This window comes from Danio aesculapii, chromosome 12, assembly GCF_903798145.1.
Source record: "Danio aesculapii chromosome 12, fDanAes4.1, whole genome shotgun sequence".
NCBI lineage: Eukaryota > Metazoa > Chordata > Actinopteri > Cypriniformes > Danionidae > Danio > Danio aesculapii.
In genome coordinates, this window is record NC_079446.1 from 12,761,480 (window position 1) to 12,785,348 (window position 23,869).

Sequence of the window (23,869 nt, forward strand, 5' to 3'; positions counted from 1 at the left end):
CTGTTTGAAATGGGCTATTGTAAAGATTCAATATTCTAGATCACAGGTGTCAATTCCAGTTCCTGGAGGGTCTTAGCTCTGCACAGTTTAGCTTTAACCTTAATTAAGCACAGCTGATCAAACTAATTGAGTCCTTAAGGCTTGTTTGAAACCATATATACACTAGATATCGCATACGGACCCTGAACATGCATCAATACCGCCGCCATATTTGTTCAGTGCTCCCAGGACCAATCTAAACATGCTGGATTTTGTGCTGCGCACGGGTGTTGTAACAAGCAAACAAAGCACAAAGGCAGAACATTTCATAAGTAAGATATAGTTTTTTTACGAATTTGCAAGTTACGAACTTTTGTGCTAAACAAGTACCGTTATTGATGATAATACAGTCACTCACTGGCAAGTAAGTTATTATTACAGTAAGTTACTGCATTCACCATAAGGCAGAGTACCACCAATATGCACTAAATTCTAGGCTTATGCTAGTTTTGTTGAATAAAATCAGCAAACAATGTAAATGAAATATGACAACAAAACGCTGCGGTTTCAGAAATTTGTATTATTGTCGGCTAAGTGAAGTAACAGCTAGTTTTTAAAGTAACTTATAAGGGTGCCTGATAACATAACAGTGCCTGTGCCTCAATTTGCATACTGTCCACCCTAAATTATTGAATATTACAAATGTTATATACCATATAGGTCAGAAAGGTGGATGAGCACATTGAGACGCAGGGATATCCATGGTTTAAACGAGTCATTCATAATGGAGATTCATTCACAAACGAATTGCTCCTTCCATTAGAATGAGAAGTGAAAGCAAGAGAGGAGGTGTGTTTTAGGACATGGATTAGATTAAATTTAACAGGTAGGGAGTCTTTTTCGGCTATGCCCGTGCGGTCACTTATCCATCGATATAGAAAAATTATGTAAAATTAAAATATTCGTAATTGAAAAAAATATTTGCATACTGACCACCGGGAAATTTCCCCATCATAGTTACATGTATATGTCTTTATATATCTATCGCTGCGGATAAAAATCCGAGTTTGGGGGGGGGGTGGTCTTGGTAGGTTCGGGGGTGAGATGTCTGAATAACACTGCTGACTGTTGAGTAAAAATTACAGGAGTTTTCCAGGAAAAATAACCAGACGGGATGGTGGCGGGAGTTGGGTCTGAAATACGGGAGGCTCTTGGGAAAACTGGGAGTGTTGGCAGGTATGCCTAATTCTCACATTCATTTCAAAAGAGAGCTACCCTGTACTAAAATATGGGCTCTATTGATGCATTCCTATAAACGCAATAGACAACAATAGCGTAGGCGACATCTAATGTAAATATCTATAGTTTCAAACCTACAGGTAAGTGTGTTAAAGCAGGGTTGGAACTAAACTGTGCAGAGCTGCGGTCCTCCAGGAACTGTATTTGACACCTGTGTTCTAGATTATGAAACAACCAGCTTCTATTACAATTGGCTGTCAACTAAATAGAATTTGTCCGATAATTAAGGAAATTAAGTGCCAAATTAACACTAATAACTGGGAGGAATCAGAAATTTTTGTCTGAGTTGATCAGTGCTTTATCAAATATCTGTAAGCATACTGTATACAGTATGTACAGTGTGCTTCAGAATATATGCATAACATAACAATAGCATAAATACTTCAATTTACCATGCCGAAAAACACCGTTCAGTCGTGGCTCTCCATATAGTACGACCTCTTGTCTGTTAAATAAAAAAATGCAGTAAGGAGAATTTTTCATGCTGAACCCACAAAAAGCTGCTTTTGTTTAGTACTGGTATTGGAATAATGCATTATTGAGTAAACACGCATATCAAGCATGTGAATTTCTGTTGTATAATTCACTCTAAGGGCATTAGATGTAAAGTAGCTGCTGCTACACAGACATCCACCATGCATAAACATAAAAGCATTTTATAGTAACACATTAATATATTTACAATGAAGCAGTTTGATATTACTTTTATATATCTTCCAACAGGCACAGGGAAATGCATCAACAAAATGGAAAAGCCAAAGCAAAGGTCACCAGAATGGGTGGAGAAAGTCCTTCAATCTGGAATGGCTGTTAGAAGAAAAAAGAAATTATAAAATTACAAAATTTATACCAAAACATATGGCAAGTGTGTGTGTGTGTGGGTGTGTGAAATGTATGGTTTTCATTACTTATGGTGTATACACACTTATAACTGAAGAAAAAACTATAAAAACAAGAGGCTCTTTAGTTATCATTATTCACGCACCTTAGGATTTCAAGGAAACTCTACTTGCATTTCAGTTTAAACTGTTCAGTGATGTTCATCGATCCCATGTTAACTGGAATATGTCTGAAGCTAAATCATTTTGACAAGTTTTATTGTTTATTTAAGTCTAACAGATTTAACTGTCAACTGAAAAACCTGACTCCAGAGAGACAAATCATACAGTCAGATATATGTAAAAAAAAACAAAGAAAACGTAGATTTCTTTTATCAGTTGCTTTTATGGATATATACTAGAAATGACTAAAGTAGGGCCCGCGGGCCAAAGTTGGCCCATTGTAACCTTTGATTTGGCCCACCATACCATCTGAGAATGATAAGAGAGGGTTGGGGCAATGCCTTTAAGACAGATCATCACATTTCTAATTTGATGTAAACTTTTTTGTTTGTTTGTTTTATTGCTGAGATACAAAAAAGCTAATTGAAATGAAATGTTTCATTTAAATGTAATATATATATATTTTTTTGCCTATATATGCCTAATTATCCTAACCTAGGCAGGTTAGGGCAATTAGGCAAGTTATTGTATAATGATGGTTTGTTCTGTAGACTATCAAAAAAAAATATAGCTTAAAGGGGATAATATTTTTGACCTTAAAATAGCTTTTAAAAAAATTTAAAACTGCTTTTATTCTAGACGAAATAAAACAAATAAGGCTTGCTCCAGAAGAAAATATATTATCAGACATACTGTGAAAATGTCCTTGCTCTGTTAAATCAAAGGGGGCTAATAATTCTGACTTCAAATGTATATATATATATATATATATATATATATATATATATATATATATATATATATATATATACATACATATATATATATATATATATATATATATATATATATATATATATATATATATATATATATATATATATATATATATATATATATATAAAATATTAACTAGTTACATTACTTTTATTCAACCAGCAATGCCCCATAGCTTGAAAATCCCAGCTTAGTCCCTTTTCTTGCTTTATGCAGTACCCCTCAGGTGGTTCTACGCAGCCACTACACGTGCAAAATTAATTAATTAAAACTTCTAGATATTTAAAATCATTAACTTTCTCTATTTCCCTTTGATTGATCCTAATTATGAAACTATTAATTTTCCTCCTTCTAATTAAAAACCCATTAGCATGAATAATACTAATACTAAAGACTGATTGCTATTATTATTGTTATAAAATGTTCTGCAATCTAAATCTTAACAATGTTTTGGGCAATCAGCAACTGCTGTTTAGATTATTGTTTTGTTTTTGTCTAACTTTGTGTTGAAGTTTTCTTTAGTTGATTGTCAGCTTTCTGTGCTGGTACCTTGCTCCTGCAGAGTCGCTTGCATAAGCCAAAGTGTTGATTGACAGGTCCACTGCTGTGCTCTTGCCACTCTCCATTGGCATAGCTTTGCACTGTGATGTGAAAGCGCACTGATCGATCAGCTCTCATGCAGTACGGATGGCTCACAGCGGAAGACTGGGGTACAGCAGGATCCCAGTGTCTTAACCTCTACACACAGAGAAGGTAGGATGGGAAAGGATGTATTCCGAGTAATAATTACCCTCAGAAATAATTACATGACATTATGAATTTTTCCTCATCCAAGGGGTCCATGCACAGCAATTAGTAAAAAAAAAAAAAACAATAAAAGGTAACAATAATAAAAAAAAAAACACTCTAAAGGTCTATGTTTATCTGGATTTACGATTTATAGTTGTTCATTTGAGTTAATTAATAATTTGTATTTTATTCGGTAAACCAGAGATGCCCAAACTAGGGCCCACAGACCAAAGTTAGTTTAGCCTCTTTCACACATACAGACCCTTCCAGAAAATTACCTGCAATTTTCCGGAAAGATCTGTATATGTGAACAGGCCCTTTTTGAAAATACCGGTAAATTCGTTCCTCTATTTTTCAGAAAGAGAAGTTGTAACATTACCGGTAATTTGCCGGAACGCCGCGCTGTGTGAACGCAGGAGGATTACCGGTAAAGTCATTCCGGAAATTTTCCGGATATTTACCAGTATTACTGGGGAAAGGGGCTTTTGATTTGGCCCACCATCCCATATGAGAAGGAGAATTATGAGGATGGTTTAGAGACTGCAATTTCTAATTTAATATAATATAACCTTTTTTGTTTGTTTGTTTGTTTTAGCTGAAATGAAATGTTTCAATTAAATGTTGTAACTAAATCAGATTCAATTTTTTATTGTACGTCACCTGACGGATAGAGGACAATGCAGACACATCAGTGAGCAAAGGCAAATTCTGCTTGACTAGTGTATTCAGCATTGAACTCTACTGTGTTATGAATAGTTTATGTTTTTATTGTAATAAGTTATAATTTAAAATAATACTGCATTAGTTAATATGATTTAAAGTACTATTTTGTATATTTTTTTTACATTAGGAAATAAACTAGGAAATTACCTATAGAGACTTTTGGGCGTCACGGTGGAGCAGTGGGTAGCACAATTGCCTCACAGCATAAAGGTCGCTGGTTTGAGCCCCGGCTGGGTCAGTTGGCATTTCTGTGTAGATTTTGTATGTTCTCCCCGTGTTCGAATGGTTTTCCTTCAAGTGCTCCGGTTTCCCCCATAGTCCAAAAGACATGTGGTATAGGTCAACTGAATAAGCTAAATTGACCATAGTGTATGTGTGTGAATGCAAGAGTGTATGGGTGTTTCCCAGTGTTGGTTTGCGACTGGAAGGGCATCCACTGTGCAAAACATGTGCTGGATAAGTTGGCGGTTCATTCTGCTTCGGCAACCCCTGGTTAATAAAGGGACTAAGCCAAAAAGAATATGAATGAATGAATGAACTTGAACTTTTGACCCATGGCTCTCAATGATATTTGGGTTTTGGTCCTTCATACAATAAAGTTTGGGCATCCCTGCTGTAAACTACTGATAACATTCCTTCTGAATCGAAATAACAGTGTTGCCATTTAGAGCATTTTATTTATAAAACAGCAAAAACATTTTTAGACAACAAAATACTGATGTTTTAACATCAGAAGAGAAAATAATAGGAATAACCCTGATTTTCAAACAAACAAAAATATATAGTTGTCAGTTGTTGAAAAATAAATGCTTTAAATGATCATATTTGAATGATCATATTTTTAAATAAACACAGTTTTAGAGAAAATAAGAATAAAAAAAATTGTTAATTTGTTACACATTTAAGTATGCACTAAAAAAATTATTCATTGGATTTACTAAATTTAAGGTAGGTGGTCAAACAAATAAAGTTGAACATTTCTAAAATTTTATTTGTTGGTTTAAATTCTGCCCATATAAACTGTTTGCAACCACTTACCTTAAAAAATTGAGTAAATCCAATTAATCTTTTTTTTTTTTCCAGTGTGGTGTGCCACACCACATTGGCTTCAATAATGAACATGAATAATGATTTAAATTTTAAACTATCAAACAGCCATTGGGTAGTCCACTTTTATCACACTTCAGTAAAAAAAAAAATCTTTTTTTAGTTTGACAGCTCCAGCTCTCATTGAAAATAACAGCTTAGCCATTTTAAAAAGCTACTTATGCATGTCCCAAAAGCCTTATTAGGACATAATAATTGATAGTATTCTGGGTAAAAATTTTTATCTTCAAATTTACGTAACAGTTGAACACATTATAATCCCAATGTGCCATCTGGTGGATACTTTAGTTATATAAAGATACTGTACAATTTACACATCACAGTATTTTCTATTTACAAAAATTCGACTCATAATATTTTTCATTCATTTGTTTTCCTTCAGCTTATTCACTTTATTCATCATGTGTCATCAAAGCAGACTGAACCACCAACTTATCCAGCATATGTTTTACATAGCAGATGCCCTTCCAGCTGCAACACAGTACTGGGAAACACCCATGCACTCTTATAACCACACACTCATACACTACGGACAATTTAGCTTACCCAATTCACCTACAGAGCATGTCTGTGGGGAAAACCGGAACATCCAAAGGAAACTCACGTCAACACAGGGAGAACAAACTCCAAACACAGAAATGCCAACTGATCCAGCCAGGACTCGAACCAGCGACCTTCTTGCTGTGAGGCGACAGTGCTAACCACTGAGTCACCGTGTCACCCCCAACATAATCTTATGCAATTTAAAATGAATCAAAAATGCCTTATTGTTTATAATATTAAACAGTGATCTTACCTCAATGGAGAAAATGTATGTATCAGATTCACCCATTTTGGAAGCTTGGAGAATAAAGTAAAAGCCATACAGGTTGATGGTTTGAGTGCAGCATTCTTGTTCCTGTATGGTGACACAATAACAACAAAAAAAAATCCAAAAGATGAGTCAATCAAAAAAAAGGGGGCATTTGCATGAAAGGCTGAGCACTGACTTACTTTTATCTTATTGTAAAGACAGTAACAGTGCATGAACAAAGGGTAGAAAGCAAATGTACTGCACCTGATTCAACATCATTCCAAACCGAATGGCTTGTTTGGAGAAGTCAGTCACAACCATGTCACCCCCACTATAAAGCTTTGGGGTGAAAAAACACAGATTGTTGTGACACAGGCTCAATCTGAAAACATACCCCTATATACATTTCAAGAGATCGTGAATTATGTAGCCACGAAGTATGTATGGCTGCATCTGGTCTTTTAAACGAATGCTACAAGGTGGTATGATGCCGTTTCTTTATGTTGACAGACTTGAGAAGAAGAGAGGAGTTGACCACAGTGAGTGTAATGGAGGACAGCTAGTGAACTGCTGTGCAGGTAAACCTCACTCCTTTGACCTCTAAAGGTGCTCTAGCGACAGACACTAGGGGTGATGGTCTTTAGCCTCCTGGTTAGAGCAACTGACTCCCATGCGGAAGGTTACCGGTTCGTTCACAGCTCAAAGCAAGTTTGGTGCTGTAGGATCGGTGGGGTTGCACGAGGGTGGGTCAGTCATTCAGTCAGTCGACAGCGGCCTCTGGTGGATTTGCAGATGAGAATGGCAAGAGAAATTTAAGATCACAAAAAGCGGTCACTTGCAAAACCAAAAACTGCAAAAAACGTAGCTCCTGGGACGTATTTGGCGCTCTCCAGAAATGTATGTAGCAGTATGTTTTCAGAATGAGCTCGTGTTGGATTAAAGGCATAGTTCCCCACAAAATGAAAATGTACTCACTATTTACTCACCCTCAAGTGGTTTCAAACCCTTATACGTTTCTTTCATATGTTGAACACAAAAGAAGCCATTTTGAGAACAGCTAAAACCTGTAACCATTGACTTTCATAGTAAGAAAAACAAATACTATGGAAATCAATGGTTAAATGTAGGTCCACACGAAATCTGTGTGTGCAGAAATCTGCAGTTTTTATCCCATCATTGAGTCTATTAACTTGTATAATTGTGTGTAAATATATTTATCTTATATCATATATTTATAAATATATTATATTTATTCAGTTTTTAGATTAATTTTAGTAATAATATTGACTAATATGCAAATGTTCATTTAATTTATTCATAAATATATTCATAGATAATCATAGATATATGAGTATAGAATACTCATAGATATATTATCTATATATTATATAGCAAGTCTCTCATATAATATATGAATACTCATATAATAATATCATCCTTTTTAAATGTCGACTAGTGGACACAAGGACCATCCTAATGTAATTAATGACTTCATGTTGTAGGAGGCAGAACTGAAGCAAAGAGGATTCTTTATAAGATTGTTGAGGGAGACTTAGAGCTGTCAGATGATGAGAGAGATGAGGATAAATTTGAATGTAACATACAAGAAGTTGTTGAAGAAGAGGAAGAAATTGCAGGAGACTCAGATAAGTGGATCTAGATAGATATGCATTGCATAAATAAATTATATAATAAATAAATAAATTTTTTTTTTCATTTATTATATAAATTAGTTATTTCATTTATTAAGATTTTGGTTACGATACTCCCAAAATAATTTCCGGCATAAATCTGCAAATTTTTATTTTTAAAAAAATTCTTTGCAGAAATAGCAAAAAATGTCCGCATATTCTGTCTGGCCCTAGTTATAGGTTTTCAGCTTTCCTCTTTTGCATTTAACAGTATCCTCCTGAGACCCCGCCCATTGACTTGTGTCCACTGTAGTGGACCTTGTGTTTTCATGAATTTTCTTTAAAAATTTTGAGCTACTCTGTCAAGTCCTGTTCTTGTGATATGTCATTTGATTGACTGGCAGGCTAGGAACCACTTCTTACACTGCATCCAAAATGGCCGGCATACAAACAATTTTATGGGAAGGAGAGAGGTATGTAACATTTTAGTTTTTAAATGATTTTTTACTATTATTATTACATATATATTTGTTTATTAAAGTGTTAGGAACAATTCATTTAGCTTTGAAAGCTGTTAAATGGTTTGTGTTTCAAAATATCATCCTTTTTTAAATGTCGACTAGTGGACACAAGGACCATCCTAATGTAATTAATGACTTCATGTTGTAGGAGGCAGAACTGAAGCAAAGAGGATTCTTTATAAGATAGTTGAGGGAGACTTAGAGCTGTCAGATGATGAGAGAGATGAGGATGAATTTGAATGTAACATACAAGAAGTTGTTGAAGAAGAGGAAGAAATTGCAGGAGATTCAGATGGGCAGACTGAGACAGGAACAGAGACAGAAAGGGAAGAACAGGACACCGCTCTCTATGGACCAGGAGTGACACGTATGAAATAATTCAGATTTATTTAGCAGGATAATTCAGTTCCAGCATTTAGCCTCTGTTATAATTTAGACTTAAAGATCAAGGGATCAAATGCAATATGTATATGCAAAATGACTAAAAATACAAACTTTTTACTTGTCTTTAAGTGTTCAGTAAGTATATCGTCTTTCGTTAAGTTTGTTTTGGATTAACATCACTTCTTTTTTTTTTTGTTTTTTAGTTCTGCTCTTTTTCAGACTAAACTGTTCCAGGAATTTCAATAAAAAAAGAAAAAAATGGTTTTGTTTTGTTTTTGTTGAATTAATGTTAGATTAATCATTTACAATCCATTTACAGCCATATACTGTACAGTTTTGTTGTCTGAGTTTGGCGGTCGTTTCGAACTAAAATGGTCCTGTGGTGCACAGTGGACATGCTGTAAAATGAAAAATAAAAACAAAATGTAAAAACTCTAAATTGTAGATTTTTTTTAAACCCAAAGGATGTAGGATATCACAAAAAAAAATTCTTTGGGTCTCAGGAGGGTAGAAAGAAACTCATTTAAAACAATCAAAGAGTGAGTAAACAAAGACAGAATTTTCATTTTTGCGTGAACTATCCCTTTAACCTTAAAGCTTTTCACTTGGCACCAAAAAATCCAAACAAACAAAAAAGAATTCAACTTTTACAAAGTTCCACTGGAAAAAGCAGCTCATGAATTACGAATGGCGCTACATCTGGAGCGAAGGATGGATTGAATATGGTGTTGCTCACAGTGTGGTAATGATTGGACAGGATGTTCAGCAGCCAGGATTCAGGAAGCACTCTGATGTTCTTCAGCTCCTGCAGATGCTGCCCTGAGATATCAACACACATAAACAACACAACTCAGAGAGGTGGATAGTTAAGTAGAATAAAAGCTGTGGTGCTATTAACTAATTGTACATACATTTATTAGTAGTGTGACAGTGTAATGGAGACCAGCTATGGGGGGTAAACCTCACTTTCCTGGCCTCAAGATACATACTAGTGACTAAGGCTACAGCTTCTGCTGTTTTGTGTCCAGAGACACTGAGACACTGCTAGAGACGCCAGTTTGAAACTTTGAAAAGGGTGAGAAGTTCTATAGAGATTAGAGCTGCACAATATAAAAAAAAAATCCGACATTGCCATTTTCTGCAATATACAGTTGAAGTCAGATTTATTAGCCCTCCTGTATATTTTTCCATGCTGCAAAAAATGCTTTTATTCTAGCCAAAATAAAACTTTCTTCAATTATAGTAAATGCTGTGGAAAATCCCTTGCTATGTTAAACATCATTTGGGAAATATTTAAAAAAAGAAAAAGAAATTCACAGGAGGGATAATAATTTTGACTTCAACTGTATATTGTGATATGAATACAATTTCACCAGATGACTTGAATAGCTTTATTTGGAAACAATTCATTTATTTAGATTGATTGAGATGTTCTATAACCTTATATAAATTTAACAATGCAAGATTAAAGTGAAATAAACAGTATTTTTTGGTTTTCTGGGGAGTCTAACAGTGGTAAAGTGGTACAGAAACAACAACAAAACAATCATTAAAATTATAAACTGTTCTTTTTTGTGTCTAAATGCTTTAAACTTACAGATGATGAAAAAATACAGATGATAAAATTTCACTTTATTATGATTAAACTTTGCAGTGACTCCACAAAACGCATGTGTTCTGAATTGAGTACCTGATCGACTACATTCCAGACTTAAGTTCAAACTTAAGTTTAAATTGTAGATGTGCACATTGTGATATCGATGCTGAAATTATATATTGGGCAGCCCTAACAGAAACTGACTCATGCTGCATTTACATTAGTGCAGTTTTGTTTTAAAATTGCATTTTAAAACAAAAACTCCTCACCCTGACTTGTTTTTACTGTATTTTATTTTTTCTGTCCACACTTTACACCCTAAATAAGTGCATAATACGTGATCATTCACGCTCATATTTTGCTGGAACCTGTACACACAGTCTACTGTTCTGGTCATTTAAGAAGGACTTGATGAATCAGCGAATGATACACAATAGTCCAGTCAGAAAGTGACTCCATTTTAAAAAAATCTGTGTTTCTCTGAACATTTCTAAATGAAAATGGGTTCTGTTTTCACAGGTCGAAGATAGTGAGTAGCTGTGGATGCTAGACATAACTACAACAAAATTTATGTGTTTAACACTAAATTACATTAGTGTAAAAGGCCAGGTGTCATAGAACCACAGAATCAAAATCTGGATATACCTAGGCACAGGGGCGTTGCTAGACATAAAACTCTACTAGGGCACGTACCTCCTTCCCCCATCCCCAATATATATATATATATATATATATATATATATATATATATATATATATATATATATATATATATATATATATATATATATATATATATATATATATATATAATATATAATATATAATATTATATTTATTATAAATAAAAGTATTCTTATTATTATACAATTATTATTCTAAATAATCTTAAATGTAACTGGAAAACAATGTTAAGACAACTGGAGTGATATGCTAAGATCATTTAAGAAATTACTTTTGCATAAATATTAATTTCATTTGAATGAAATTCTATAGACAATTCAATAAAATACAAAAAAAGATGTGTTATAGAATTATCTGTTGTAGACTTGACACATGGCAGATAATTAGGTTTAATAAGTCTTTACCTCCCTGACATGTCATCCCTCCTTTTTTGCTTCATACAAAAAAAATCTATCAGGAGGCATGCTGATAGTAAGATCACCATCATATTGTTTAAACTTTAGTTTTGTCGATTTGCAAAACAAAAAAGTCTGTTACGCTGGTTTTACAACGCATGAGCGGCACGTAACAAGCAGGTAGCCTGCTTTTTTGGCGCGCATGTTAACTACCGGGACTCGCACCGGCAGAAGAGCAGCGCGTGCGAGAGCAGCGCGTGTCAGAGGCGCACGGGTTCTCTGTGCACACGCGCAGATGCGTCAGTTTGCTTTTTGATTGCATTGCTTTCACCAGAGTTGGTTTGGTTGCACATAGAGAATAACCGTCTTTATTTCGGAATTAACACTCTTAATAAATAAACTTGCATATGAAGTAAATCATATCTCAATGAATTTACTGGGGCACTGGAGATTTTTACTGGGGCACGTGCCCCAGTGAATTGGGTCTAGCGACGCCCCTGCCTAGGCATATTGAATAATAAGAGCTCAGTACATGGATACGACATACAGTGACCCTCAAACAACATTCTCATGTAAACCCAGTAAGTTTAAAATCATGGTGAAAAACAGGCCAATTAGAACAAAACACTGACTTGAATCATCAATATCCACTGCCCACAACTGTCACAGTTGGTTGCAAGAAAGCGGAACCAGTTGCAGCAATGAACTATACAAAAGGGTTTATTGACATTATCAGGCGCAAGTAGACAGACAAGGGGATGACAAGGTCAAAATTTTAGAGGCAACAACACAGGGAAGCCAATGGTAGAGACAAGATGGCACTAAACTGAACAGCCAGCCAGGAGTAGGAGCAACAGTGGTCAAACCAGAGCTAGATCCTGGAGCAAGCCACGTAAACTCCAGACTGGCAGGCCAGGGAGGTCAGGACACGGGATAGGACTGGAAAATTATAAGACATAAGTCAGGACAGCAAACCGGCAGCAATAATATACAATAAAATAATAAAACTAAATCTAACATAAAAAAATCAAATATAAATACTAGGAGAACTAGACTGACTTGGGCAATTGGATAAAACAGAAACTGAAATAAAGACTTCTAGAATCTTAGAGTAATTAAACAATCAAACAACAACTAATAATCAACTACTAATAAGACTGGGACTAACAGAAAAATGGAACAAAAATGATTCAAAGGCGAAAAGCAAGATAAAGATTATAACAGAAAATTAAGTAAACACTAGGAACAAACAAAAGAAAGTAGTAGCTACTAACAAACAATAAGTAGACAAGAGAATAGGGATGGCTGACATAAAACTGACGTTTCTACACAGTGTCGAGATCCCGAAACACAAGTGTTTCAAAACACTGCATCGAAGCATGAGCCAAAACACCCAGGACAAGTGACTAAAGTGTTTCGAAACACCTGGTCACGTGACTAAATCAATTCAAAGCATCAATCAATTCAGAAGCGTTTCTGGCAAATCTGCATTTCACTGACAGGGTGAAAAAGAAACTTCCGTCTCATGTAGCCTAGTGAACCGTGCATGTACACATTGTTACTGTGCTCCAAATGGCTTTTGGGTTCGAATCCCGACTTGCACAAATACTCCAAAATCATGATTTTATGTATTTTAATCATATTACTGTTTTATTGTGTACTCTAAATAGGATACAGTTGCGGATACGCCATCAATTTAGCATATTTTTTGTAACACTGTAAATCAATAATTAATATTTTTACAGCACTGTGATGATTGGGTTTAGGTTTTGGGTAGACGTTAATAAAATACAATGGGAAATTTATTGAATAATATAAATAATTCTTTTTAACTTCTGGCCACAACCATGTCTGATCTAACAACAGCCCTTGTTTTATGAACAAAACAAGACATATTTATTCACAAAGTGTTTATTCGGATGTCAGACGTCAAACGTTGAAACAAAACGATACAAGAACAAAGCATTTCAAACTGATATTAAGCATTTTAAAATAACTGTATCAGCCTGGATTCGAACCCATTATCCCTGCATGGTAGTCAGGAACCCTCACCTCTCCACTAAATTATTTGTAGATTCCATTCTACAAAGTGGGGTTTAATACCTCAATTTGCTCTACTGTTCTTTGCTGAAGCTATTCCAATGCAATAAATAAAAAATGACCACTAGGTGTCACTGTAGAGTGGGATTTCAAAACATTTCGAAGCTTCGACACATTTGCTTCAACTATTTCAGAGTTTCATGAAGCCTTGCTTTGCCCACCACTACAAGAGAACTAGAAAAGGCAAGACAAAAGCTCAGTAAAGATACAAGGCTAGGATACAAGACAAGCTCACATGAAACGAACCAGCAAAGAAATGAGAACACAGCACAATATATTGAACAAAGCACACAAGAGACAGGTGAAAACAATCAGGATAACAAGGTCTAAATAAGAGGGCGGATCACTGAAAACAAGGAGGAAAGACAAGAGAAGCACATGGCCAACATAAATTAAGGCACATCAATGCAAACAAGCACAGGACAAACAGGCAAACATTAAACACTGACAGGACAGACAAGACTGTCAGGTCAGGACCATGACAACAACATACAACAATGCTAAATTTCTCCTCATTTCTAAGTTTATCTAAGCTTATATTAAACTTATGTGGGACTATTATTTTGAAAAAAAGGAGACCATTTTCTATACAGTATGTTGCCGGTTTGGGATGGGCTTTAAGGAGCGGTTCTCAGCTTGTAAGCTTTATACAGCCCATCATAGTGCAAAATGCAGGATATACGAATTATAAACTTATTCAGAGCCACCCCGGAGAGGCATATAGTCTGTTTAAATGTATCTTTTGTTAGTTTAACATGTATATTGTAAAATTTGCTGTGTATGATTGTGATGAGGCAAACACATGCAGTTGAAAATAAGTCTTTAATGCACATATGCAACATGTCAAATCATTCAGCACTTATTCTAAGTGAAAGGACACAAATACACGTTATAAAATTAATCTGTTTATGCAGAGGTTAACATTAATTCATGCCTGTGTTTTCATATACTTTAAAGCTTCACAATGTAAATCAAAATACACCCCTGTATGTCAATAATTTAGACTACGTATAATTTAGGATACATTTCATTCACAACACAATTCAGGAGCAAAATAGACTCTGGTGGCTGAAAGATATCTAACTCACTGCTTCTTGTTAAAATAAACACTCTCCGCCACTTCAGTTGAGAAAATTTAATAAGGAATTAACTAAATTTTGTTTAGATATATGTTGACAAATGAAGTATGATAATTTTATATTCCAGAGAACCAGAGATCATTAATATTCCAAACATTCAAAATAAGGTAAAATCTGAGTTTCATTGTAGGAGTAATTTCTGTGGTTATAAATGAGCATAAACAATTTTATTTTATTTTATTCATTCTAAAGTCACATACCAACTATGTTCAATACTCAACAAAAGCCTTGTCATCGACCCCAGTTGTAAGAGCAACAAACAATAACTTGACTTTTAGTTGATCATTTGGAAAAATAGCAGAAGGTAGATTTCTCTGATGAATCATCTGTTGAACGGCATCCCAATAATCACAAATACTGCAGAAGACCTATTGGAACCCACATGGACCCAAGATTCTCACAGAAATTAGTCGAGTTTGGTGAAGGAAAATCATGATTTGGGGTTGCATTCAGTATGGGGGCGTGCAAGAGATCTGAAGAGTGGATGGGAACATTAACAGTCTGAGGTATCAAAAAAGGTTAAGGTGCTCCAGGATTGGCCAGCCCAGTCACCAGACATGAACATTATTGAGCATGTCTGTTGTAAGATGAAGGAGGTGGTATTGAAGATAAATCTTGATGAACTCTGGGAAGTTGATTCATTGCAGAGATGTATGGAGTCTTGGGAGTCAAATACAATATAAATTATTTTTCCAATGCACCATGACTTTATATTCTATACTGTACCTTATTTCTGTTAGGGCGGCATGGTGGCGCAGTGGGTAGCGATGTCACCTCACAACAAGAAGGTCGCTGGTTCGAGCCTCGGCTAGGTCAGTTGACATTTCTGTGTGGAGTTTGCATGCTCTCCCCGTGTACGCGTGGATTTCCTCCGGGGACTCTGTTTTCCCGCACAAGTCCAAAGACATGCGGTACAGGTGAATATAATAAGCCAAATTGTCCGTAGTGTATGTGTATGAATGAGAGTGTATGGGTGTTTCCCAGTGATGGGTTGCAGCTTGAAGGGCATCCGCTGCGTAAAACATATGCTGGTTAAGTTGGCGGTTCATTCTGCTGTGTTGACCCCTGATTAATAAAGGGACTAAGCTGAAAAGAAATGACTATTTCTGTTAAGTCACAAGACTTTTGTCTGAGCAAAGTCAGATGTTACTGTCCTAATTAAATAATATAATAAAATATTTTATTTTGGTAAAATAAGCATAATCTAGAGGCCTTTGCCTTTAATATAAGCCACCTCTGATACAAAATGATCAACTAAAAGTCAAGTTATTATTTGTTGTTCCTAAAACTTGGATAGGCAAGACTTTTGTCAGGTAGTGTATGTAGATATCAGAGGAAAAAATACTTATTGATTCAATCCACACTATGGCACCTTTAAAATGGAAACACCAGGTTATCCCAGGTCAAGACCTATTATCGACTGGTGACTACATGAAGATTTATCTTTCAGTCTGATTGAGCCATCAACATGACTACTAACAGAAAATGTGCTTGCATGAAAAAAAAAAAAGTTAGATTTTTATTTCATGCACCCCACACAAAACACTGTTTTGTGTTCCAATTAATAAAAAATGACCAAACAATGAGCCCATGAAACAAAATGTCCTTTTTTTGTCCCTACCAAGTCCTATGACACACATCGGTAGTATGACTGTGTTTGTAAAGTATTTTCTGAAATCTGACATGCTTTTGAGGGGTGGAGTGGGTTATAATCCCATGCCGGGTAAGTGTTGAAGGCCCAGTAGATGAGCCTGTAGTTTAAGGCCTATGCCGTGAGCCTGTAGCTGGGACGTACTGTTTGCCTGGACACGGCTCATGGAGATATACACACTGACTTTGCCAAACTATCTGCTTTCAGTTAAGCTAATGAAGCGTGACGACAGTATGTAGAGAATTAAGGGGGAGAAAAATATATTACAGATGTATGCTTAGTTATGAAGAGGACAAGTCTAATGTGCAATTCTGACAACCCAAGCTCATTCGGATTACGAACCCCTATACATTTCTGGAGAGCGCCAAATACATCCCAGGAGGGGTTTTTTTTTTTGCAGTTTTTGTTGTAAGAGGCTAACTTATTATATGCATTTGTTTACATGACAAAACATGTCTTTTTGACTCAAGAAGGTCCATACTGGCTCCAAAGGCAGATACTGATAAGATCAGGGCCTGGTATGTGGACTTTGGGGGTTTTACGATGTGGTCACATGTTGATTGGTCAGTTTGAATGTCTCAACATTTGGGCTTTAGTCACATGGTCAAGAAAGATACAAAATAGGTGGTAAAACGCTGCTCTGCCTGTTTTCTTTTCCTGGCCTGGCTTTTCCTGGTCTGCTTTCCTCCTCTGCTCCTCTCCTTCTCTGGGGTCTATCTTCTCTGACTCTGCTGCAATCAGGCTAACTTCTGGGCCTGCTCTCTTTGTCTCTCTCTCCCTCCCCCTGTGTCTCTCCTGCTACCTCTTGTAACTTTAATTTTACATTTAAGCTGGGTACAATTTATATCATTTCATATTTGATCATTTTATACAGTTATTTTGTAACTAATTCAGTTGTAACCATAGAGCATTATTGTCATTAAATCATCTCATTTTCAAGTATTTGTGAATTACTTTTGATTTAACATCAACACTTAACTGTTCCATATTGCAATACAATACAATCACATAATATCAACGCTCTCCCACATTTATAGCTATTAATACTGCCCATTCGGCAGAACTACAGTTTGAACCACTGTGGTTTTAAAACCCAATCCTACATTGTTTTCACGAATCCACCACAGGGTGCTGTGTAAGCATTTTAAGATCTCTAATTTCTATCGCTAGTGCCATTTGCTCCTGATGTTCTTGCGGAAATGCACCAGAGGCCGCTGTTGACTGACCAACCTACCAATCCCCTCACCCTACTCCTCCCCTAAACCCAATCGATAGTGTTTTAAAAAGCACTGATTGACCAGCGCTCATACACTTCCCTAAACCCAACCGCAGTGTTTTGAAAAGTAATCCAGAAAAAGAAAAGCCCTCGCGGCAGCCTGATTTTTACCACGTTATCAGATTTTACCACATTCTCATCCTGGTATTTACTTGTTATTTAATTTTTTGACAACCCATTATAACAGAAATATTTTTGGTGCTCATAGCTGAGTCTAACTTAGGCTAGAGTGTATGAAAGATTGTTTATTTCCGCAGTCCAACATATATTTTTTTTATTAAATTATTAAAAACAGCTTACATCACAGTTTTTAAATTGTATATTATTACATACTTTTCAATTTAAGTGCTTATATTTATATTAGCAAGCCTTTGTTAGTGGCGTGGGGTGGTGGCGTGGCTGATTTTATGTACAAACGTTTGGTTGAAAGCTTTTCCGCAGCTCCGCCTCTGGCTCCATCTGGTAGTCCCTTCTGCGCATGCCCAGGCTCCAATTTCAGCAGTTCTTTGTGACAGTTTGTGCCCGTCATGAGGCGTTTTGCCATCAAAGTGTTCAATGGGAAAAGGTGCTGTTGCATCATCCATATTTTTTTTACAGTCATTGGGCTATACATGACTGCACAACAATGATAGTGATTCAAAAACATGTTTTGGGCGGGTGAATCTCATTATATTTTTGACATCAGTTGCAGGCCTGAGGGAGAAAGAGGGCGGGCCGTAAATGGCCCATGGGCCGGGAGTTAGAAAACCCTGGTGTAAAGGAACGGCATCATACTGCATCGTAGCTTTCAATTAAAAGACGAAATGAAGCCATACGTTCCTCTGGCGGAGTGAATGCACTCTGCCTCTTTCGCGCACTGATGACAGCAGAGTTCGGCACCTCATAGACAGGACAGAGCAAAAAATCTAGTGGAGGTAACGTTAGAAGAAAGATACATGGCGAGGAAGGGAGCAACAGCAGGGTGAATCACTACAGAATCCTACCTTTGTTCCGTTTTGAAGTGAGAAATGTAATGTCCCTGGTGCTGATGTTTACTTGCTATCTAGCTTGACAAGCATGACGAGAAAAAGTCAAACTGAGCTTTGGTGCATTGGCTGGCGCTGAGCCAGAGAAAGACGTGTCATATTATCACAAGTATGCAGCGTTTTTAACCACCCAATGCATTTTTCATGTTTTAGACATGTAAATACACACAAGTACTTGTAAAACAATACATTTAGAGTTTGGGAAACACACAAGAAAGTCTATGGAATCTAACAATTCATTCAAATATAATTTGCCGATGTGTATTATTCATATCAGATACACATAGTGAAAGTAACAATAAAGTTCAATCTATTCTTCTCCCAGCTGGCCAGCCACTTGCCTACATACATTTTAGGAGTAACTGATGAATTTATGTGCTGAATCCTGTGTGTTCTGCATTTATGAATGAGTAAAACATGGTAAGTAAACTCGGCGATGCCCAACTCACTTTATTGATCTCGATCAAGATCATTTATATGTCTTTTAAACAACAAAAAACAATCACACGTTATTGTGAATTGGAATATCAGGTAACGTTAGTTGATGACATGAGGAGCAAGCGTGTGAATATTTTGTATTAAAACGGAAAAGCATAATAAAATGGATACAACTGTCATACAACGGTATTGTGGCTACACTGTGTCATGAGGCAAACACGATGCGTCACCACGGAAACATTAAGGGTGAACTTTCTAAAATAATGATCGCCTTACAAAACTCACTCCCGGGGTCAGACAGAATCTTTTAAAATCACCAGTGAAAGGGTTAATAACTTATTATTATTATTATTTTTTTAAAAAAATATTTTATTTTTAATTTCATTACTGTTTTTTTTATTTTATGTATCACCTCATGTGTAAGGGGTTAAATTGTTGGCGAAGGGGATGTTCTGTAAAAAAATATATTGAAAAAATCTTAAATAAAAAGTTTAAAAAAAGAAAAGAAAGGGTTAATAACAAAAGAAAAGCGGCGGTGGTAGAGTTACTTTGCACTAAGACACGTTTTTATCTATTTTATATTTTTTTCATCTGTTGTCATGTATAGCTACACTGCATAAAAGCTTGTATTACTTAGATATTTGGACTGGAAATGAGACGAAATTACTAAAGAAAAATGGCATGAGAAAATGAAACTTCTGTTTGAGATTATATCTTATTAAGATTATTTTTCTTACACCATTGGTAAATAATTTTGCTTGTTTTAAGCGAACAATCACTTAATTTTGAGGTGTTTTTTCAGAAAACAAAACATAATTTCTTATGCTATTTCATGTGTCTAGTATGTATCTTGATTTAAGATTTTTTTTTTAGATATTTGAATTGAAAACAGGACACAACTACTAAGTTCGTTATTTTATTTTATTATTATAATTATTATTATTACTGTAAACGCTCAGGCATGTTCAAGGACAACATGTTTATGCACTTTCTAAAGATTTTAGTTCTGTTTTTGAATAAAGGGTTGGAAATGAATGTTTTTTTTAATCCAATTAATCAATTAATCTGAAAATAATCCGCAGATTAATAGATTATTAAAAGGATTGTTAGTTGCAGCTCTAAGGGGTACATTTTTAGAATGAGCCTATGTTGGATTCTGATGCATGAAGAATCAAAAACTTACATTCAGTAATGCCATGCATACGAAGAGCTTGAAAGGCAGTGATGTATTTCTGGCCCTGAGGCAGTTCCAAGAAAACAGCCGTTTCCCTGAAAAAAGACAGATATATGATGAAGGGACGCCATTATAACAGCATATGTGCATGAAACTAGCTATGCGGTATGAAGGTCAATTCAGTAAGAAGGCATAGTGTATGACAGGTGCTGAAATATTGTAATGTCCTTCAAAAATGTGGTTTTTAGTGTCTGGAATTATAGGCTGCTAATGGACCGTGTGCATTATGCTGTTGTGATAGCTGTAAATGGCATGAAAGAGGTTATGTACCTGGAAAAGAAGGTGATGACGGCACTATGGGCAGGTAGGGTCTGTCTGAGGGGGTTTAACTGCAGGTACAGCCAGTACAACACCACTCGCAAGACCTCATACTCATTAGGTGCAAACAGTCTAGACACAGAGAGCTTATTAGTTTCCTGCTGCTTTACTCCATCTGCTCATTTCTAAGGCATTTTGGTAGTCAATATCTAAGCAGAAGGTGATTTCAAGATCAGAAATGTGCTGTATGAATTGATAAACATAAGGAATGTTTGCGTAAGCTTGTTTCTGAGTTTTTATCCTGCATTTTTTACTAAGAATCTAGTCAATGGTAACTAACAGATTCTCATTACTATAATGCTGAAATCACAAAGTCAGCATTTTTATTTATTTATTTATTTATTTACATCAGCATAAAGTAAATATCATACATTGCACAGCAGGGGTTTTCAGCCTTGGTCCTGGAGGTCCGATGTCCTGCAGATTTAGGTCCAACCCCAATCAAACACATCTGGGGTAGCTAATCAAGCTTTTACTAGGCTTTCTAGAAACACCCTTGCAGGTGTGTTGAGGCAAGTTGGAGCTAAAATCTGCAGGACATCGGACCTCCAGGACACTTGTTAAACAGTTTATAGACCCAATCAGTGTGTGTGATAGTATATGTACAGTTGAAGTCAGAATTATCAGCCCCCTTTGAATTTTTACCAAATTATGTTTAACAGAGCAAAGACATTTTTACAGTGTATCTGATAATATTTTTTCTTTTGGAGAAAGTCTTATTTGTTTTATTTCGGCTAGAGTAAAAGCACTTAAAATTTTTCATGAACCATTTTAAGGTCATAATTATTAGCCCTTTTAAGCTAATTTTTTTTGACTGTCTACAGCAAAAAACATCGTTATACAATAACTTGCCTAATTACCTTAACCTGCCTAGTTAACCCAAGTAACCTAGTTAAGGCTTTAAATGTCACTTTAAGCTGTAGAGAAGTGTCTTGAAAAATATCTAGTCGAATATTATTTACTGTCATCATGGCAAAGATAAAATAAATCAGTTATTAGAAATGATTAGAAATGAGTTATTAAAAGTATTATGTTTAGAAATGTGTTGAAAAAAATCTTCTCTCCATTAAACAGAAATTGTGGGAACAAATAAACAGGGGGGCTAATAATTCAGGGGGGCTAATAATTCTGACTTCAACTGTATACACAAAGATGAATGAATGTTTCGAGTAATACAAAATGATGCTTTTAAAATGCATACGATAATAGTTCTCTGTTGGAAAATAATTGCAGTGATTTAAAATAATTAACAGTTAAGATCACACTTTATTTTAAGGTACAATTATTGCTATTGGGTGGCATGGTAGCTCAGTGGTTAGCACTGTCGCCTCACAGCATGAAGGTCGCTGGTTCGAGTCCTTGCTGGGTCATTTCTGTGTGGAGTTTACATGATATCCCTGTGTTCGCGTGGGTTTACTTAGGATGCTCCGGTTTCCCCCACAGTTCAGAGACTTGCAGTAGAGTGAATTGAATAAACTAAATTGGCCATAGTGTATGTGTGTGAATGAGTGTGTATGGGTATTTCTTAGTACTGGGCTGCGGCTGGAAAGGCATCTGCTGTGCAAAACATATGCCAGAATAGTTGGTGCCTTATTCCGCTGTGGACACCTCTGAAAATTGCACACTGGAAGCGCCGCTCGGCGCCATGACACGGCGCGTACAAGACAGTTTAAAGTATCACACACCAGACATTCGCATGGTATTTAACATGAAACTAATCAGATGGCACTCTGTGGCGTGGCAGAGAAATGAACAGTGTCCTGAGTCGTGGCTGGGCACCGCCAACAGCCGCCGATTTGCGGCGCCACTGTGTGAACCCTGATAGAAACCTATGTTTAGAATTCTGAAATGTATGGCGCTGCATGGTGCTACGCAGCGTACCACCGAGAGGCGCTTCTGGTGTGCGACCTGCTTAAGCTAAAGGAAAATTAATGAATGAATGGATTCTGGCTATTGACAAACCATTAACTAAGAGCTTTAGCTCAATAAACTATGACTTTACTGCTTGTTAATGGTTAGTAAGGTAATTGCTGGGTTTAGTAATGCGTTATGATTAGGAATGTTGAATAAGACTGTATTTTATAAGTAAGATAGACAGACAATATCTTAATAATAGGCAAATAATATGGATCGAAAATGAATTAGTATGTCGTTAATATGAATTGGTTTGTTGTTAGTATGTTTCTAGTATGATTAGTATGTTTGCTAGTATGATTTGGTATGTTGTTAGTATGACCAATGTCAATGGCAGTTTTTTACAATGGAAGTCTAAGGGACAGTTGTTAGGGTGCTTTAAGTGGTTGGTAGGGTGTGGTTAGTAAGTTAAAAGGACATCAGTGATTGGCAGATTGTTAGTCTCCTCCTTATTCATCTTTCCAACAAAAATAAAGTGAAATACAAAAGAATATACATGATAGAATTCCAATATTACTTTTTTGCTGTATTTTGTATTTCAGGGAGCAGAACAAGGTTATTTTAAAATTAAAAAAAACATTTTTATATACATTTTACATCTATATACAACTTTTGACCAGTAGTATAAATCATAAAGTATTAATTTAAATAAAAAATTAATAATAAAGTATTAATTAATTTAATGCTTGGTTTGGGACTTGTGGAGATATGCATCGATGAATTTGCTCTTCAGTGTTTGGACTTTCAGCAGTGAAATTTAAACCACACTGAACTGAACTAAACTGAACTTCAACTCTGGACTGACAGTTTCAATGTACTAGAATGTTTATGTTAAGCTGCTTTGACACAATCTACATTTTAAAAGCACTATAGAAATAAACCAGAATTAAATTGAATTGCATAATTAAATTACAACATATATTTTTTAGATTATATACTGTATGATGTCAGTTTGTGGCACAATTTATGCTGATGTAAATAAAAAAGTTTGCAACCAGGAGCATATTCATGACTGTATAACAGTAATGAGAATCTAATGTGAATTACCATTGAGAATAGAAAAAACTATTATGAACTAGCTCAAAGTAAAACAT

General features: G+C 35.6%; 1 protein-coding gene across 1 annotated transcript in view; it reads right to left on the bottom strand.

Moving 5' to 3' along the window:
- Positions 1 to 1,880: 1,880 nt before the first annotated feature.
- The window catches only part of btbd16 (BTB (POZ) domain containing 16), a 67,721-nt gene continuing 45,732 nt past the window's right edge, over positions 1,881 to 23,869 (bottom strand). Inside the window, exons 11-17 of the mRNA XM_056470189.1 lie at positions 20,814 to 20,933; positions 20,493 to 20,578; positions 9,741 to 9,823; positions 6,733 to 6,807; positions 6,472 to 6,573; positions 3,606 to 3,794; positions 1,881 to 2,085 (exon numbers count right to left, since the gene is read on the bottom strand). Of these exons, the coding sequence (XP_056326164.1) occupies positions 2,017 to 2,085; positions 3,606 to 3,794; positions 6,472 to 6,573; positions 6,733 to 6,807; positions 9,741 to 9,823; positions 20,493 to 20,578; positions 20,814 to 20,933 (724 nt within the window). The 3' untranslated portion in view covers positions 1,881 to 2,016. The remainder of the gene's footprint in view (positions 2,086 to 3,605; positions 3,795 to 6,471; positions 6,574 to 6,732; positions 6,808 to 9,740; positions 9,824 to 20,492; positions 20,579 to 20,813; positions 20,934 to 23,869) is intronic.